This window comes from Carassius gibelio, chromosome B8 (genome assembly GCF_023724105.1).
Source record: "Carassius gibelio isolate Cgi1373 ecotype wild population from Czech Republic chromosome B8, carGib1.2-hapl.c, whole genome shotgun sequence".
In the NCBI taxonomy this organism is placed as follows: domain Eukaryota; kingdom Metazoa; phylum Chordata; class Actinopteri; order Cypriniformes; family Cyprinidae; genus Carassius; species Carassius gibelio.
The window spans coordinates 9589148-9607669 of NC_068403.1; the positions used below are offsets into that span (position 1 = coordinate 9589148).

Here is an 18522-nt window from a genome sequence, read left to right on the forward strand (position 1 = left end):
TATATATATATATATATATATATATATAAAACGGATGGTTATGGCTAAATAAAGCCAAAAAAAACTTGGAACAAGCTTTCCAAAATTGTATAAATATTTTAATTGTTCAGTTTCACAATACTTCTAGTGATCCATTTTGTTTAGACTGGTAGAATATCCTGGCACTCAGATTAGTGCCTTTCTCTGAATCTAGAACAAATAATGCAATGGAAGAGGAAATTCATAAACTCCATTTATGATGGTCATTAGAGGTGCGCGTTTTAATGTAAATACAGAGCACCTAAATAATGGATCAACCAAGCACAGGCTTTACAGCTGTCAAATAATATGTATGTACAATAAATCTGTAATTTAATCAGTTTGGTTTGCTGTATAACATATCATGAACTCTTATACTGAAAAAAATATCAGGCAACTGATTTTGACAAAAGAATCTGATTGAATGAACCGGACCAGTCAACAGTCACTCTGGCCCTCCACGCTGAAAGAAAGAAAAAAAACTATTATCAGTGGTTTGATCAGTTTCATGTCCATTTTTGTTTACTACTCTTGTCATAATTTTGTCTGTTTAACTTCAGAACAGTTTAACAGAATATTTAATCAAAAACCCAAAATGTTATTTACTGTCATTTCAAATTAAAGTGAACAATAACCTGGATGTACTCCATTTCATCTAACGCAAGGGTTCTTCTGCGGTATTTGTGAGGGAGATCTCGAACTACATCTATGCTGTCAGGGGTGCCGGGCAGACGGCTGACAGGTCCCGGTGGTCTGGGTGGAGGTGATACTGATGCTGTAGGTGGAGGTGCGGATGGGGAGATCGGTGGGAGACTGGCTGCAAGCACCTTCAGTGCCTCTTGTACTGGAAATACAGCACACAGAAAATGTGTTACCAACAAAGAAGTGGTGAGCAAGCTTTAATGTTTGCTATCATGACACAAAAAAAAAAATATTGGTTGTCGTCTTAATTTTACTGCACTTTCTATTATTTTGCATTCTGGAGACTAAAATTTCTAATGTATTGAACAAATAAAATTAATGTAGCTCTCAAAATAATGGACTAGCTAAATTCAATGACAGCATCATATGGGCTTGTTACTGACCGTTTGGCCTAGGGATGCCCTTCCGATCTGGAAATTTAATTAAAGGTGCATGAGGTCGCACAACCTGCAAATGAATAAATCTAATGAGAGTAGTAAAACAAAACAGGTGTGCACAAGTGACTTGTCTACAAGGTTTTAAAAAGGTAAATGTCAGACTTTCCAACCTTTATTTAAGACCTTAAGATTTTTGAGACCTTTCCCCAACCCCTAAAGTCTTGTTTGAAGTGAATTTGTTCAAATTAAAGAACAAATATCTGCTAGTGAGCTCAGAAAATAAAAATAAAAATAAAAGGAAAAAGTGTTTTCACACCCCAATGATAGATATTTGTTCTCGTTTTAATCATAAACCGGTGTCATTATGTTCACATTTCAGAAAACAAGACTTCATATCTCTATTTTGCATCTTTCAGACACCAAAACATAATGCTTTATACTTTTTATATTTTTCAGAATATATGTAACATTCAATGACATGACTGACTTTTTATAAAATGTTTTAAGTCTTTACATTTTTGGCAAAGTGAATTCAAACTCTTTAAGTCTTAATTAACCTCCAGAATCTCTGCATGTATGCTTCGGCTGTACTCAATTCTTAATGTGCTCTTGAGATGGCATTGGGGTTTACAGGAAAGAAATATACAGAGGAGATACTTGGTTTGCCCACAAGGGCATATGTCAAACTAGGGGAATCAATGCGTTTTGGTGAAGTAAAAACGCTCAAGATCAGAATTACTAAATCCTTGGCAGATAAGTGATCATCGTTTCAACAACCCACCCATATGAACGAGATGTCACAAAACAATCAGTGTACAAGCAGAAGCGAGTGTTTACCTGCACGACCCGACTGGCAGCTGCCATCTTGCCACTCACTTTGCTTCCCATGACGACATCCAATCACTGCTTCCGGTTCAGACGACACAGACAACAGCACACAGTGAATGCATTAGCAACCTGAAGAGGGCGCGGTAGTATTATAACTCAACGCCGCAAACAAGCAGCGATGGGAAGTCAGACGAGGGCATGTAATGTAAGGACTATAATTAAAGGACCATTAATGCTTAAATGTTAACTACAACATTTAATAACTAAAATCGTTACCTTTACTGATAAAGTGCGAGTCTACAGCAAAGAAGCGATCACATTACTGAATCATATGGAATGAACTTGAAATGGCTGTCAATTCACGGACAAGTAACGTACATGTGAATTTATCTAATTAATGAGCTTTGATATCAAACATCAATAAAACATTACAGAAGCAACACGCTGAGTGTTAGCAGGACGAGCTATGCTATTCATCACAAGCTGTTCTGTCTTTAAAATAACGTTACATTTCAAATCTAGAATATAGAGCCACGCTCCATAATAAGCACAGCAAACATAACTTACAGTCTTACCAACAAGACGCTATCTAGTATTGTATTATAACCTTATTTTCCCATGCTGACCTCCGAAACACAGTAAACACTGTTCTGACTCCTGATGGTGCCCTGTGACGGCTCATGCTTAGATGCAGGTGGGCGGGGTTTCGTGGATCACCGTGCTCACGTGACAGTCAGATGACGCCAAGCTTCAGTTGTAGAGCAGGGAGGGATACTGGGCATGCGCACACCAATACAGCGTCATTTTTTGTCACACTGAACTACAATATATATATTTTTTTAATTATTGTAGGGGGTAGGTTTAGGGTTGGGGTATGTATAGACGTTAATAAAACACAGGTAGAAGATTCATATTCATTTCATTGTTCGTTTCCGGTCTTCTAGCAAGATTCATCACCCATGTGCCTAGGATATACAGTAGGTGGCGGTAATACACCTAAGGAGTGAACGGCCATTGAACAAAAAGAAGAAGAAGAAGACCAGTTTGAAGTCGCGCGGCTTAGAGGCTTTGCCTTACAATTTTAATAAAGTAATATTAGTAACCAAAAGCAGCGACAGAAAGAAACGAGAAGTGACGATAAGTGAAACGGAAAGTTGTTTAAATACTTGGTTGGTGTAGTTTTTTAAGAAAACAACTGGGAAATCAAATGATTTCAATGTTTATACGTCGCGGGAGAACATTGGACATATTCAAAGCTAATTTGACAGCCGTTATTGATGCTTTAACCCTCTGTTGTTATCAGTTATCCATTTTGTATCGTAAATCTAAAATAAAATCTGTATACGCTTTATATCTAGGCTCTGTAAAACCTTCAACCGAAATTTGAATAGGATTTGTTGTGTTTTTATTTCTGCACAGATATACAAAGATGAGTCTCAGTAATCGCGATGAACCCTCTTCAGATACAGATCCAGCTGAAATAAACAACAGTGTGCCTGATACAGCAGCAGCTTCTGAGGGGGTGACACCCACTCGCTTATTAAAGTGATTTTCCATTATTGCATTATTTTTATCTTCTTGCACCAATACGTTGAGCACTATATACACAATATGTAAGTATAACTATACTCAGTCTGTTTCTTGTATGTCTTGTTTTTTTTCTCCCAAGAATGAAAGAAATAATGGAAAATCAGTGTTTTGAAATGAATGTTAAAGTCAGCATGGGTGAGCTTACATTTATGCTTGAATAAACTACATTTATATTGACCAAAATAATTAACGTAATGCTAATTATAGTGTTTGTTTCTAAGGAAAACATAAAGAGTCATATGAAGCTGATGCAGACCTGTAAGTGTGTTTGGGTCTATGAATATGTATGTTTGTACATATACAATATGTTACAAAATAACCTGATGTTCATATATTTAAAACTATAGATCCAAGTATGAAAGTGAAATGGAGAAGGCAAGACTCTCATACTTCAACAAAACACTGGTATTGAACAGGTAAAGATGCTGTGGTATCACAATTTTTTATTTATTATTATTATTATTTTGCAATCCAGTGTCCAGCTGTGTCCAAATTGATTCTTTGTTTTTGTCTAGAATGCAGATTTGGAACGTCATCACTGAAAAGATTATTCAGAATGATGCAGATGCTGAGTGAGTGAATCCTAATATAAATACAACTGATGTAGTCTGATATTCAGTTACTGTTTTAATATTTCTCATTGTACAGGGCACTTAAAGAACTGACCCGTCAGAACACTGAGATCTGTGAAAAGACCATGAAAATTTTAAAGGTGGGACATTCCCTGCTCTGCTATGTTTAAGAAAGAGCATAGTCATTTTATGAATAATTCAATTTCCAAACAATTTTATGGCCATATAATACTTAATTCTGTTCTTTTTTTTTTTTTTTTCAAAGGAAACACGAGAGCTTCAGGACCAGATCACAGATATCCAAAAGGAAAGACTAGGTACTTACTATTTTTAACCTGTTAACTGTCAGCCGACACCTCGGTGGGACCCTCTGTTTACTTCGCTATATTACAATTAAATCGTAATCTAATCATGACAAACTTTCCTTGGAAAGGTATATAGAGTAATAGAGATAGAGATTAATATTAGAGTAATAGAGATTTTACTAATCTTTATCGTTAAAAAAATTATGTAGGAAAAGTAATAGATTAAATCTCTATCACAATTTAGAAATCATCAGAAATTATATATCACTTGAAAACTTAATCTCAAAACGTATCCTTTGAAACATTTTTAAATCAAACATTGCATTACCATTAAAGTCAAAATCATGTATCATCAAAATCCTGTAACAAAATGTTTTCAGTCATGAATTATAAAAATGTAGGTTTGGATCATACACTTTCAAGTCTATGTTAAAAAATGTGAGTGGCAGTTAAGAGGTTAATGAAGCATTTTCTGCTGCAAATTTGCAGTTTCATAGAAAATAAACTCATTCATAATTTCCTAGACCTGAAAGGACAAATTAAGAAGAAAATGCAGGAGATAAATGAGTTGAAACAGGTGAAGGAGAACCAAGGAGAAGTTCAACAGAGAGCCAAGGAAAGAGCAGAAGCGGTGCTACAGAAATACCAGAAGGTCACCACCATTTTACAGAATGTGTTGCGGGTATGTGGCTTCTCAATGTTTGCTTTTGTACATCTTCATATTTTAATTTACCTCGCTGTATTTTGAACCCCTTAAAAATCTTGCTTTCAGGGAATTATACTGGCCAGTAAAGTCAACTGGAGGGATGATCCTAAATTAAGGGACATTGCAATGGGACTAGAAAACATTCCCAACTAAAGACCTGTTTGAACACAGTTCTCCAGTTGATGTATAGACTTTACCTGTAAATGTGCTCACTGTTACCATGTTCAGTGTAATGTATATTTAAGCTTTTTATAACAGCTCATTTGAGAATGTTTTAGTAGCATTCTAAATGTGAGATAGATTAACTGATTTCACAAATTCATTTAATTTTTAAAATAAAGTTCAGACTGATCCTGTAATAAAGGTTTATGTTTATGTATAACCACATTCATTACCAGTTTTACTTCTGTAATGCCATGCATTTGAGCAAAACAGGTTATTCAACAAGTAAAAAGGCCAATTCCAATACCTAAATGGTTAGTTGGCTTTTGATGAACATTATCCATTAGCCTGATGTCTAAGTAAAGTCAATGATACAGAAAAGACATGTACTGATGTAATGTTCACAATAACACCAAGAATGTGCAAGAAAATTTTGGATTTTGATGACATGTTAACTAGACAACTGGACAAAACAGCCTTTAACAAAAAGTATTTTATTTTCCAGACACTTTATGCGAAAAGTTTGAATACAGATATAAAAAATACAGACGTGATTTAATAAAGTTTTAGCAGTGGGAAAGGTAAATTGTATCATATTTTCACCACCTGTCCTGCTATACATGGGCTCACCCTCTTCCCCTCCACCAGCACAGGGTTTGGCTGAATGAGCAACCTTCCGTAGGTCCCGCCCACCTGTCCTTTAGTGAGCCGACCAGGATTGACACACACACAGCCAATCACATCCTGAGAAATAATGCAAAATTAGTTTTCCAGTCAGAATTAAAATAATAATGAATAACAATTTGACATGGTATCAACGCATCTGAAAACGTGTGTGATTTACCTTGATGAAATACCGTAGTTCAGAAGGAACGATAAGAATATCAGGTGTGAGGTTCATTTGGCCGAATTGCTGAAACTTGTCATAATCCATGTTGACTTCCTCCACAGGAGGATACAGAGGATAGTAACTAAAAAAACAATGAAATGAAATCTCAGGAATAGCAGAGAAGAGCATAGACAAACCACATTTTACAACTTATCACACCGGAGGTCAATTCATTTTAAAGATGAGAATTTAACATGCTTTACTAACCTTCTCTGAGTCAACATGTGTTTCATGATTCGCGAGAAACGTTCTGTGCCCGTGCCACTGCAAAAAACACAATTATATCATAAATCGATGCTTGTGCTCACTCATTCCACTGGACATTAATGAAGTAATAAATTCACTTGTCAGTTTTAGGTTGTTTTCGTGAAATAATTACTAGCTGGTCCATTAGCATTACCTGCTGATCTCTTCAGCTCCCAAATGAAACAGAATGTCTGTAGAGGTCAGGCCAAATGTCACATTACCAATGAGAAGCGTGCAGGGGTCAGGAGCCAAGGTCACTCGCTAGGGGTGGAAAATGTATATTTAACAACAAGAGTAGACCGAAACAGTTTAATTATTCCTTTTAAGCATTAAGACATTAAATAAAGCCATGTTTATATAATTAAGTTTGCCCTGAATCACACAAAGATAAGGTATTAATCACCAGCACTTAAATAAAGAAGACGGCCAATTAGATTCAAATCATTTAGCTAATAATCTCACCGCTGAATCGTCTTTGCTGAGGTTGGTCAGGTTGAAGGGTGGCTGAGGATAAATGTAATGATGTTGGACATCCCTCTGAGACGGCACAAACACTAACCTGCATCCCGACCTTTAATAAAAGAATGCATGCAATGAAAACAGCTGTACATTGTTAGCACTTCCTAAAGATGCAAAGAAGTAAATTATATACACACCCTTTGGTTCCTTCTACTATGCTGTCAACACATCTCTTGAAGATGTTTTCAAATGTTTCGGTTACCTGGTTTTTCTGTTGAAATGGTTGAAGATCAAATAGTTACATTTGTGGCAATGATGAAAACTGTTAATACAGGAATTTCAAAAACACACAAAATCTGGTTTACCTCAATCTGCTCATGTTTGGAATCAACAAAAGGCCCAAACTATAAGACAAGTAAATAGTTAATTACTAGTGGAAAATTTCAGATTTAAATAAATTGTAATAAAATGTTTCTAAAAGAAGTCATACTCTTATGATAAAGACATAGATATACCTACCAGAATGCACACGTCAGGACGATCTTTATTGATGATAGTAATAAGGTCAATCAGAGGGTCATAGGTCAGACTTTCAGAGGGGGTGTACGGTCCACATGCCATCATGACCATCACGGGGTCAGACACTGAAAATTAGTGTCATGAAGGGTTAAATATGAGCATTGATCTCAACAGGGAAGTTTTTTAATACATTTTCACTAATCTTACCCTCATCCATTTCTTGCTTTACTTCAGAAGGACAGTAAAAAGGCAGGGGAATACCCTGGTGGAGAAACAAATGACAGAATGAATATCATGACTCACAATTTAACAAATTCTTACTTAACCCAGACAGGTTTCATTTAAAAAGTGCCAATTGCGAGCGATACCTCGTATAGCTTGGTAGCAACAAACTTCTCCCCAGAGGGATTCATGCCTTCCATCACAACAACCTACAAGAAGAGATATATACAATGCTGCTAATATAGAGAATAATTAAAGATGGGGGGAAAATACATCCCCTGATACATAATGTTTGTCAAATTAAAAATAAAGCGAATTATTAATCATTCTGGTTCCTGAAAATTATATGTAATATAAAAATATTACTTAGTAATAAGATAAATACAAAAAGAAGAATAAATATGCATCAAGTAGTAGGTGTGCATCTCACCTGTCCAGGAAAAAGTGAGAACTCTTTGAGCTCAGACAGATTCACAGGCACCAGTCTGCCCCCCTGCTCCTGTCCAGCCTCCAGCAGCACAGACTGGGCATTGAGCTTCCCGTTACTGTCACAACACACTTGCCCCAGCACTGTGATGCTATCCTACAAGAGAGAGAGAGGGGGAAAAAAATTTAATCACATCTAGTTAAAATAGATACCCACAGACTGCAGAATCAACTTTTACAGACAGATATTTTCATTTTGATCGCTTCAAAATATAGTTATTTAGCCTCTTTTCTTTATAATGTCCATGATATTGTATGTGCTGTACCTGAACAGGTAACGAAACTGGAGAGAATTCCTCTATGTTAAAATGACTTCGCAATTCCTCTCCGAGTTCTTCAATCTTTTCGGTCAAAACTATAGACAACATAGAGAACATATATAAATATCAAAAAGACAATCTTTATGTTTCATGCAACACAAACACAAATCTACATCCCGCCATGCAGGTAGAATTGTTATAGTAATTTTGGAAGAATCCACATCCAACACAATGCATGGCCTCACCGTCCCGCACGTCTCTCAGTCTCTGGAACATGTATTTGTAGCTGCTGATGAGTGAATTCTCTCCTCCTTCCAGCATCTCAACCCTCACTGCGCTCTGTCCTTTACCCGTCCAGCGAGGACCCTGCACCGTCCCAAACGACGAAACCACCTCTCCTCGCCCACCACGCATGCCATATTTTTGAGAAGGGGTTGCACTACACAAACACATAGCACAACTTTATATTTATACATTAAATTGATTATATCATCTGGAAGTTAAAAGGTTACCATGCTTATTATTCCACACTGTCTTTAATGTAATTTCTGGAAGGTCAGGTTATTGTTGCATTGGTGATTTTTCCTCAGAGACCTCATATATTCAAATCTTAATACATGATTGATGATTTTAGTACCTTGATGAAAAGCTGGAAGGTGACAGCAATAGACTGGGACTGGCGAGTCGGGCCACACCTCTCTTGGACTGAGGATGTTCTGGGGTGGTCAGCGCTCGCTTCTGAGAGCCCTGCAGTCACACAGAGATAGGAATACACTTACATTCCTGCTTTCTTATCAATCCAGTTTCCAAGGAAGCAAATTTCAATATACTGAAAATTACAGCATTTAAGCAGATCAAATAGACAGTTAAGAGCTGAGCTATACAAGATTTTCTATCTGCCCATCTACATCAAGTTTCCCATATTAAAATTGTTCTTACTTTGGCAGGCGTTGAATAGGAATCTAACAAGTTCTCCTCTTCCTCTTCTGCTCGGATTCTGTGTGACTATGCTAAGTAAATTACTTAGAGAATTGATAGTGAAAAGAAAATGCTAAAAATTGCATCAAATTTAACCCAGTGAAGGTTTCAACAATAAGGATACAGATCCTGAATAGAGTTAATGTCTCTTGTCTTGTTAAACTGGATCCCCTTTGATGAGCCTTTAAGCTTTTTCTTCTTGTTCAGTATCTGTAAGGAGTACAAAACCAGTACACCAATTAAGCAGGGAAACATAGGGTTTTTTATTCATCAAGACATCTCTGGAGATCTTAGAGTATCTGTTTTGTAGTTATCACGTTCTGTACAGTTATACTAACTTCATGTTCAAACTGGTCCAGATTATCAAGAGTGAGAGGCAGCAGGTCTCTACTGTTGCTGAAAGCAAACCACTCACATACGATCTCTTCCCCATCAAGCCTGTGACACAGACACTGCTCCAACACTACAAGAGACAATTATTACAGCATATGACCATTGTTAGAGTGCAATCCAATATATAAATTGTATTGTGTGTGTGAGACCCTCTTTGTGAAATCCAGGCTCAATATCTTATAATAAGATAACAACCATCAACGTTTGATTTCAACCATTAATTTCAATCTGAATTTCAAACTTTGACAAGGTCTTACTCAGTCAATAATAAATCATGATTACATTTTCACAGATTGTTATTTACTCGATGAAAGATGCTTATGTAGAAAACAGTAAATCACACATAAAAAAAGTTGGGTTTTCACAGCCAGTGTCTTTCTCTTACACACACAAATTGATATATTATTTTTCTCTTTTTGTATTTAATACATTCACTAAATACGTATTTAAAGTATTATATTAACAAAAAAGCATAAAAAAAACTTGATATGTACTCTTATCCACAGTGTCATTGTTGAAGGCGATGTTGAAAGTGTCCAGTTCACACTTTATGTCCTCTGCAGTGACCGATGCCATTGTTATTGTCTTCTGATGCTCAAATATGAAGAATCTGTAACTTAAGAACAGAAGCAAGAAGATAAATAACGTTACATGTTCCGATCAGCAGTTTTCATTAATCGCAATTGTATCAAAGATAAATATTAGAGTCCAGCTAAATAAAACACTGAACTTAGCTAGCGCTAAACACAATAACTTGGCAACCTATTTTGCTTTCTATTGTTAAATAAAAAAAATTTCGGCGGAAGATGAAGCTCGAAATAAGAAACTTATCTTTAACACAGTTTATATAGTAATATTAAGTATTACCTTCTATATTAACACAAAGAAATCAGCTGTCATTTCCCTTCTCAATCTTTGCATCAGGTTCGGATTGCCGCGAAAAAGAACCCGCAAAACAGCACTGCAAGGTCACTTCCGGTTCCGTCCTCCACGACGCTAGAGGGAGCTTGAGGCCGTCGACTGAGTTCCATCCGATCAGCTGAGCTGAAAGAAACCAAAGGAACTAAAGCCAGCAGTTGCTGCCTTGCTGCACGTGTTTATGATAAACTAAACGTATTCGTACATTTGTACACTAAATTTCACAATTTGGAATCTCAAACCTGATTTATCAAAATGCCGAAGGTTAAAGCTGAGAAAAAATCTCGACAACACCAGGAGGTGAAGAGTCAAGGTAGGTTACGTTCATGTTTTGTGTATGCTAACTAGGAAAACGAAGCCCGTTTTTCGGACCATAAAGAATGTTTATTGTGCCATTATTTATGATGTTTAAACATTAAATGCTCATTGATCTATTTCAGGAATTATGTTTAATACTGGTATTGGTCAGCATATTTTAAAAAATCCATTGGTTGTCAACGGCATCATAGAGAAGGTCAGTAATGCGGATTAACAGCTTTGTGTATGTGTCACCACATTATAACAGCACAACATAATCTGTGTGTTGATTTAACACAAAAGTGTCTTCTTAGGCAGCATTACGACCCACAGATGTGGTTCTGGAAGTTGGTCCTGGAACTGGTAACATGACTGTCAAACTTCTGGAGAAAGCCAAGAAGGTAAATGTTACATTAAATGTTTATTGCTGGATTTTCAGTATCTATTCATATTTTATTATTATTATTCACATAATTACTTCATTTACTATCATTCAAAGGTGGTTGCATGCGAGTTGGACACCAGGCTTGTTGCCGAGCTTCAGAAACGAGTCCAGTGCACGTGAGTGTTTTTCATATACATTCATTGCCACTGTTGTCAAGATCTCCGCAACCGTTTGACTGAAACATCTGCTTTCAATGCAGTCCAATGCAAAACAAGCTTCAGATCCTCATAGGAGATGTTCTCAAGACAGAGCTCCCCTTTTTTGATGTCTGCGTGGCTAATTTGCCATATCAGGTATTGGTTCAGAGATTTTTTTTCTCCTTTTGCTGTAGATCTGTCTTCAGAGTTACTGGTAACACTTCACCAGGTCCTATTTAATAGTTAATGTTAGTTAATGCATTAACTAATAATGATTTTTAATAATGTACCATATTTGTAATTGTTGAATTTACTTTGCAAGTAATTGTCATGTTAATGTATAATAGTAAACTATTAATGAAATAGTCATTGTTAAGTGTTCACCGGTATCACAAATCACCGGTATTCACATTGAGTTTTTTTTTTTTCTAGATCTCATCACCTTTCGTGTTCAAGCTATTACTTCACAGGCCATTCTTTAGGTAAGAATTGTAGAATAGAATAAACAAGCATCTGTTTCACTCTTTAAATTGAAAGATAGTGCCATCATATTGAGCATTATAATTTATTCCGATGTCTTCTTTGTAAGAACAGCTAATTTTCCACCCTTTATACTTTATTAAACCAATTAAAACCAACTGCATTAATAATAATGGAAAGTTAGATCAGGATGAGTTGAGTTTTGTATTTATTTCGTCCGTAGGTGTGCTGTGCTGATGTTTCAGAGGGAATTTGCCATGCGGTTGGTGGCTAAACCTGGAGACAAGCTATACTGCAGGCTGTCCATCAACACACAGCTACTGGCCCGTGTGGACCACCTCATGAAGGTTGGTGCCTGTTCAGATTCATTTAATGCAGTCTCATTATAATTCACATGTAAAATCTTAAACTAAAATGTTATGCTTATGAAGGTGGGAAAGAATAATTTCAGACCACCTCCAAAAGTAGAGTCCAGCGTGGTGAGGATAGAGCCCAAAAATCCTCCACCGCCTATCAACTTCCAGGTGAGTGTCCTTATTTAAAGCGTGTATACTGACTTTGCAGTTATTGAAAATAATATAGTCTTGTTTTTCCACATTTATAGGAATGGGATGGTCTTGTCAGAATTGCATTTGTCCGAAAGAACAAAACACTCAGTGCTGCCTTCAAGTAAGACATCCCTAAATGGTGTTTTGCTGAGCGATCAATAGTAATCAATTTAAGAAGCTGGCCAGTCATGATATGGAAATGACTTTAAAAAAAATGTTTTATTACATTTAGGTCTGCTGCGGTGGAACAGTTATTGGAGAAGAACTACAGAATCCATTGCTCTGTGCATAACATAGTGAGTCTGCTTGACTTTTACAGTTTAAATATACCTGACTTGAGACACCATTATATTCATGGCTTAAGAAGTTTAATTTACCCTTCCACAAATTTAGGCAGAAAGTCCTACATTCATAGTCATGGCATAAAATTATTAGTATCTAGTCTTGTTGTGAAGTACAAATACAGCTTTAAACTAGTTTCATTTAATCGAGATGCGAAATGTATATTGTTGAAGTCTGTTTTCTGAGAAATTGAACAAAATTAAGAGTATGTCAATCAGGAATGAATACTCCCCCCCCCCCCCCCCTGAATTAAGTAGATTTTTTTTTTTCAGCCCACTTGCAGATATTTTTTCTTATTTTAATCTTTAACTCCCTTTATTTTGAACAATTTCTCAGAAAGCAAGATGTGTTATATTAGTTCTTGATTTAAGATTTAGATGTTTGCTCAGGAAAACAATAAAAAAATTCTGAGTAAGAAACAATTTTGCAGTCTGCTATAAAGGTAGACTAATCGTTATTCATACATTACACTATATGTTTTGTAAAAAAAAATTGTTTGCATTTAGAGAACATGCTGACATGTTGTTCCCCTTAATTTATTCCTTTAATATTCTTTAATTGGTTTAAAAAATTTACCCTCTTAAAGCCTGCAGAAATCCTTGCAGTAAAATACATTTCCCAATTGCTTTGCAGGAAATACAACAGGATTTCAACATTGCTCAGAAAATAGAAAGCATCCTCCAAGAGTCGAAGTTTAGCGACAAGAGGGCACGTTCCATGGATATAGATGATTTCATGGTGTAAGTATGATGCACTTTGTTTCATAAAAATACTTTTTATTGTTTTTTTTTTTTAAAGGAGTGTTCGTTAAGTATCTTTTCTGCATCCGTATTTCATGGTAGGCTTCTTCATGCATTCAACTCCGCTGGGATACACTTCTCCTAAGACTTAAGAAACTGTGAACAGCTACAAGGCTGACAGGAAGTGTCTCCTATTTTGTTGATGCTATGTGAAGAAATGAATGATATTTCTTTTCAGTGGACATGCAATGGGACAACTAATCACTCAAGCTGGAAATTTTGTGTGCCTTTCCTGATTCAGGAAGTATTTGTGAACTTCATTCAGAGTTAAATCTAGTGACTGTTAAGAGGTTTTGAAGAGGACATTTTGGGGTTTTGTAACTTATCTTAATGTACTCACTCTGTAGTTGTGAGTACACCAGTTTTTTCTTCATATAACCGAGGTTGTCATAAAGAATATTAAACTTCACCCTATCAGTTTCAGCACTGCAGTGCACACACAACATAATATCCCTCCACTGTGTACTGCTCCATACTGAACTGTCAAACTGAGAAATTATAAAGCGATAACACTTCACAGTAAGGTTCAGTTGATTAACTTTAATGTATCTATCAGGTGTTGTGAACTAATTGATGGTATTTTTACATCTTAATGTTAATTTATAAATCAATTCATTGTTAATTTTGTAAAATGGTAACTAATTGACAAGTGTTACCTTCACATTTTTATTAGTATTCTACCTACTGTTAAGGTAATAAGGTTACTGGCTATTCTCGGATTCATTTAAGACATGTTTCTTGGGAAGGTTTTACTGCACAAGGTCAGTAAAACCACTGAAAAAGTATTGTTAAAACTTCAGTATTTAAAAATCGAGAACAGGATCTGCATATAAATGTTAAGACTTTAAAAGAAACTTGAGAAAACGTTTGTTTTGTTGCACACACACTGTGTGAGACTTGTCAGTGGTGTGTTTCTATTCTAAATCACTTTGAACTGTTCAAAGACACTCAACAGCTTTAAACTGTTGTGCTGCCAGAGAAGCCAAGTTTCAGATCCTCCTCCTGTTTTGATGCAGGAGGAAAGTGAAAGTTAGAAATCTGAACTTAAGAAAAGTTGCTCTGATGCAACAGTTATATAGATAATATATATATATATATATATATATATATATATATATATATATATATATATATATATATATATATATATATAGAATTTTTTTTTTTTTTTTTTTTTTTTGCGTAAGCAACACTTGAGTAAAGCTTTTGATTACATTACGTCATGTTATGCTTGCCCATACTTTTACCTTATTCTGTGCCATGTTGAATATAAACATACAAACGAATGAACAACTTCCTGAGCGTAGTACGCTAAATAAAAAGTAAATAAAAACTCTGTCTCTCTTGCTGGTCTGTCGGAGAGTTTTAGAAGGATTATGGACACATTTGATCTGCTCCAACCCAGTTAAACCAGTCTTTCTTTCAGCAAAGTGCATTCTCTGTTCTTTCATAAAAATGCTAAATAATGGTCATCATTCACATGAAGTATAATTAAATGAGTGTACATTTGTTTTAGTCGTTGTTAGAATAAATGAGTGGATTATTCTTCTGGCGGTTTCGTGCGAGTATCCAGCTGTTTGTTCTCCTTATATTATTTGACCACTAGATGTCTCTCAAGTACCGCCACAGATGTATTATATAGCGTACTATGTACATGTAGGATAATGGCGACATACTGTACTTTCTTTAAGTACTTGACTCAAAAGCAAAAAGTGTTAACGAGAATCATCCTTTAAAAATAAATAAAATTCATAATTCATAATTAGGTGGATTTAGACTGTTGCTTGATAAAGTCAAGTGGGTAAATTGGGCGTGTTTTCCTCCTCACCAGCGTGGCTCATTTCGCTCCTACCAACACCAAAATGTCACTCCCGTGTCACTGAGCGGAAGTTTCTTACCGTAGTATTGACAGATCCAGCTGTATTGATTGATAGCAGGCTGGGACTCGTATATTCTGGGGTGAAGTGTCTTGCTCTATGGGGAACAGGAAGGAATTGATTTAAGAGCTGAAGCTCCACAGGTGTGCAGCCTCACATGAGTGACAATGGCCTCTACTGTCAATCAATACAAGAGTTTGTGTTGACTGCATAATGGAGCTCATGCACAGCCAGAGCAGATACAGATAGCTAGGTAGAATTTTACTTTTTCATACTGTTTACTTTGTTCACTTTTACTCATTGTTTACTTTTTCATTCTTACCATTAAAAATCCTGGGGTCGATGGGTTTCTTTTTAGTCTTAAGCTAGTCTTTTTAGTTTTAATGCCACATGGGCTGCCTTCATAATATAGTAGATTAAACGTACTATATTTAAAGTATAGTAAAGACAGTAATATTGTGAAATAGTATTGCTGTTATCTATTTTAAAATGTAATTGATTCATGTGATGGCAAAGCTGAAATTTCAACAGCCATTATTTTCATAGTCTTCAGACTTACATGATCCTTCAGAAATAATTTTAATATGCTGATTTGGTGTGCATAAAACATTTCTTATTATTACCAGTGTTGAGAATTGCTGTGCTGATTAGGGATGGGCATGATTAATCGACGATCGATAATTGATCGTTAAGATTTTCCTCGATCATGTTAATTTGTTATCGATTAATCTAAAGCATTTTTTTTAATCTAATGCAGGTTGCGTTGCGTAGTGCGAGTCTTCAAGCAATTAAATGAATTTCACTGTGTGGCAGCAATTAAATATTTTACCACCATGGGGCAATATTTGACACCCTACTCGGTTATCTGTGATCTTCCGTTTTGATTTCAAAGAATAATCATGAAGATGTCACGGCGAAGTGTGGCGTGGGACCATTTTGATTTAAAAAGCGAACTAGTTAACTGCAAACATTGCGATACCGTGTTTAAGTACAACACGGCCACGGCTCAAATGATGTACCTGTGCATCCCGGCAAATTTTCATGAGGCTCTGTCTACAGTCTTTGTCTCCGCTGGTCGTCATGTACAAACATTTCATTAAAATGAACCGTAACTCCGTGAATACTCAACGAAGAGACATGAGAGAGATATCTATAGAAAGCCTGGAATGTCTACTTTTAAACTAAACAAGTGCTTCCGAAAAACAAATATTCTGAGATAAAGTAATCCATATGAAAACAACGCAATGTCTGTTTTTCATATCTTCCTTCATTATATTTAATGTGACCACGCCCCCGCGCTGAACGCGCTATTCAGATTCAAACTGAAGCGCGCGCTTGAATACGCCCACACAGAAGAAAAGGCAGCGAGACTGTTCTTCAAGTTTTTATTTTATTTTACTGTTTGCTTCGCGATGAGAGGACTAAGACATAATTCACCCCAAAAAGATGTGATGTGGTTGATGATTTGAGAAATGGATTTCCTCAGAAAAAAGAATGAAGCACTTTATTCAGACTCAAAACGCATATATGCGTTAATCGACTCGAAAGGGTTAAGAACGCCTTCTAGCAGCTGCAGGTTCCGCTGCTTTAGAGCACTGCATATGCACGCGGATATATGTTCGGTTTGCCTGAACGTAGTTTAACTGTCTGCCACAAGTTGATCTTGTAATAAAGGTCTCACCGAGGAAAACACGCTGTATTTTTGTATTCATTGCATTTTTTTATTATAAAAATTAAATAATTATAAAAATATTAATGATTAATCGATAGTCGATCGTTAATTCTCCCGACGATCGACTAAGAAAATTTAATCGAATGCCCATCCCTAGTGCTGATTAAAAGTTTTTGTGGAAAACATTATCCCTTTTTTTTCAGGAGTCTTTGATAAATAGAAAGTTCAAAACTACATTGCTTATTTGGAACAGAAATCCTTTAACATTATAACGTAACAAACGTATTAATTTCTTAATACTGACCCTAAAAATTGAAATAGTAAAGAATAGGCAATTAATTTACACAATTTTATTTTTGCATCAGTGATGCATTGAAAGAGATGGAGATAAATTTGAAGTTTTATGATAGTGACTCTCCTTCACAAATCACACTTTTTAAAGCGATGCATAATACATGAAATTAAGAAGCGCACACATTTATGTTTGACATTTTCAGAGCTAAATGTCACCTGAACAGGTGTATCTTTTATTGCAGGACGTCCTGCAGTGCAACTGAGCTTTTTTTTGCATCGCACCTGCTCATTTAAACCGATTTCTCTCTAACTGCTTCACAACCCATTGCTTTATCTTGGGTTGGATGTGACTGAATCATTTGAGAAATCTATGTGGCCTTACAGCAAAATGCTTTCCACAGTATTACAAACTTTCCGGCTGAGTCACAAATGCTCAATTATCCTTGCGCAGACTCTCCATTTTCTGCTTGGCTCCTGAAGTCATGATGAAAATTATTAATTGGGCTTTAGGTGTGAATCCCTCTCATGCTGCCCGGATACTGTCCTAGTTTTCCTGTATACGCAGGTTCTTGCCAGTCGCTGAGCCTCAGGCTTGCTGATAGAATCGAGATTAGAAATTCAAATGACTTACTACTTTGAAGTAAAGCAAGCGAGCTTTTGAGTCTGGCACCCGGAGGACATGCCAACCCAATCTACACATTGATCCTGTGAAACGTGTTTGACTTTGAAATTTATTTATTTATCTATCTTTCTACTGTATCTGGTTATTTTTCGCAGTTAAATTGTTCACTTGGGGCAGACGCTTAGATTCTCTTAATCACTCTCTGTGATACAGAATAAAGGAGAACTCTGAGCAACTGGAGGCAATGGGAAATATCTGACCTGTGGTTCAAGCATCAGTCGCTGCATGGCTTAATCTGATATTTCAAAGTCACTATTGCTTTCTATTGTAGTTGTAGAAGTTATTCTTGCCTTGACTGGCTGTTTCTGATTGGCTGGC

General features: G+C 36.1%; 4 protein-coding genes across 16 annotated transcripts; 2 read left to right on the top strand and 2 right to left on the bottom strand.

Annotated features, from left to right (window-relative positions):
- Nucleotides 1-76: 76 nt before the first annotated feature.
- On the bottom strand, nt 77-2648 carry mrps36 (mitochondrial ribosomal protein S36). 10 transcript variants are annotated; one of them, XM_052563030.1, is made up of 5 exons: nt 2552-2648; nt 1935-2000; nt 1104-1167; nt 654-862; nt 77-481 (listed from the first exon to the last, which is right to left on the bottom strand). In XM_052563030.1, exons 2-5 carry the CDS (start codon nt 1983-1985, stop codon nt 464-466), a joined length of 342 nt encoding a protein of 113 aa, XP_052418990.1. In that variant the 5' UTR covers nt 1986-2000; nt 2552-2648; the 3' UTR covers nt 77-463. The 10 variants fall into 10 exon arrangements, with proteins under 10 accessions (XP_052418990.1, XP_052418994.1, XP_052418997.1 ...); XM_052563034.1 differs by having other exon boundaries at nt 1935-2054; nt 2552-2630; XM_052563037.1 differs by having other exon boundaries at nt 2533-2630.
- LOC127963243 (centromere protein H-like) lies at nt 2036-5480 on the top strand. Of its 3 annotated transcripts, none has more exons than XM_052563028.1 (10): nt 2036-2130; nt 3345-3470; nt 3595-3650; nt 3737-3773; nt 3863-3931; nt 4031-4087; nt 4164-4227; nt 4353-4404; nt 4917-5074; nt 5165-5480. In XM_052563028.1, the coding sequence occupies exons 2-10, from the start codon at nt 3355-3357 to the stop codon at nt 5249-5251; spliced, it is 696 nt and encodes a 231-aa protein (XP_052418988.1). In that variant the 5' UTR covers nt 2036-2130; nt 3345-3354; the 3' UTR covers nt 5252-5480. The 3 variants fall into 3 exon arrangements, with proteins under 3 accessions (XP_052418988.1, XP_052418987.1, XP_052418986.1); XM_052563027.1 differs by lacking the exon at nt 2036-2130 and adding an exon at nt 2906-3094; XM_052563026.1 differs by lacking the exon at nt 2036-2130 and adding an exon at nt 2908-3073 and having other exon boundaries at nt 3344-3470.
- Nucleotides 5481-5738: 258 nt separating this feature from the next.
- pola2 (polymerase (DNA directed), alpha 2) lies at nt 5739-10747 on the bottom strand. 2 transcript variants are annotated; one of them, XM_052563019.1, is made up of 19 exons: nt 10580-10747; nt 10207-10328; nt 9658-9782; nt 9444-9529; nt 9281-9338; nt 8979-9088; nt 8587-8780; nt 8348-8436; nt 8026-8178; nt 7742-7804; nt 7581-7635; nt 7374-7498; nt 7220-7258; nt 7052-7125; nt 6858-6966; nt 6550-6656; nt 6357-6413; nt 6105-6231; nt 5739-6004 (listed from the first exon to the last, which is right to left on the bottom strand). In XM_052563019.1, the coding sequence occupies exons 2-19, from the start codon at nt 10286-10288 to the stop codon at nt 5852-5854; spliced, it is 1806 nt and encodes a 601-aa protein (XP_052418979.1). In that variant the 5' UTR covers nt 10289-10328; nt 10580-10747; the 3' UTR covers nt 5739-5851. The 2 variants fall into 2 exon arrangements, with proteins under 2 accessions (XP_052418979.1, XP_052418980.1); XM_052563020.1 differs by having other exon boundaries at nt 10207-10322; nt 10580-10740.
- dimt1l (DIM1 dimethyladenosine transferase 1-like (S. cerevisiae)) lies at nt 10733-14762 on the top strand. Its single transcript, XM_052563025.1, has 12 exons — nt 10733-10943; nt 11071-11144; nt 11242-11328; nt 11427-11488; nt 11572-11665; nt 11942-11991; nt 12213-12336; nt 12421-12513; nt 12594-12658; nt 12770-12833; nt 13513-13619; nt 13722-14762. Exons 1-12 carry the CDS (start codon nt 10886-10888, stop codon nt 13762-13764), a joined length of 921 nt encoding a protein of 306 aa, XP_052418985.1. The 5' UTR covers nt 10733-10885; the 3' UTR covers nt 13765-14762.
- The last annotated feature ends 3760 nt before the right edge of the window (nt 14763-18522 follow it).

What these genes read in the sequence shown, in the direction of transcription:
- LOC127963243 (XM_052563028.1), top strand. Translation starts at nt 3,355, where the DNA reads ATGAGTCTCAGTAATCGCGATGAACCCTCTTCAGATACAGATCCAGCT. An exon ending in ACACCCACTCGCTTATTAAA is followed by an intron (nt 3,471 to 3,594) that starts GTGATTTTCCAT and finishes TTTTCTCCCAAG; the next exon opens with AATGAAAGAAATAATGGAAA. An exon ending in AAAACACTGGTATTGAACAG is followed by an intron (nt 3,932 to 4,030) that starts GTAAAGATGCTG and finishes GTTTTTGTCTAG; the next exon opens with AATGCAGATTTGGAACGTCA.
- mrps36 (XM_052563030.1), bottom strand. Translation starts at nt 1,985, where the DNA reads ATGGGAAGCAAAGTGAGTGGCAAGATGGCAGCTGCCAGTCGGGTCGTG. An exon ending in CTGCCAGTCGGGTCGTGCAG is followed by an intron (nt 1,168 to 1,934) that starts GTAAACACTCGC and finishes ATTCATTTGCAG; the next exon opens with GTTGTGCGACCTCATGCACC. An exon ending in GGGCATCCCTAGGCCAAACG is followed by an intron (nt 863 to 1,103) that starts GTCAGTAACAAG and finishes CTGTATTTCCAG; the next exon opens with TACAAGAGGCACTGAAGGTG.
- dimt1l (XM_052563025.1), top strand. Translation starts at nt 10,886, where the DNA reads ATGCCGAAGGTTAAAGCTGAGAAAAAATCTCGACAACACCAGGAGGTG. An exon ending in TTCTGGAGAAAGCCAAGAAG is followed by an intron (nt 11,329 to 11,426) that starts GTAAATGTTACA and finishes TATCATTCAAAG; the next exon opens with GTGGTTGCATGCGAGTTGGA. An exon ending in GTGTGGACCACCTCATGAAG is followed by an intron (nt 12,337 to 12,420) that starts GTTGGTGCCTGT and finishes ATGCTTATGAAG; the next exon opens with GTGGGAAAGAATAATTTCAG.
- pola2 (XM_052563019.1), bottom strand. Translation starts at nt 10,288, where the DNA reads ATGGCATCGGTCACTGCAGAGGACATAAAGTGTGAACTGGACACTTTC. An exon ending in CAATGACACTGTGGATAAGA is followed by an intron (nt 9,783 to 10,206) that starts GTACATATCAAG and finishes TGTCTCTTGTAG; the next exon opens with TGTTGGAGCAGTGTCTGTGT. An exon ending in CAGTTTCGTTACCTGTTCAG is followed by an intron (nt 8,179 to 8,347) that starts GTACAGCACATA and finishes TCTCTCTTGTAG; the next exon opens with GATAGCATCACAGTGCTGGG.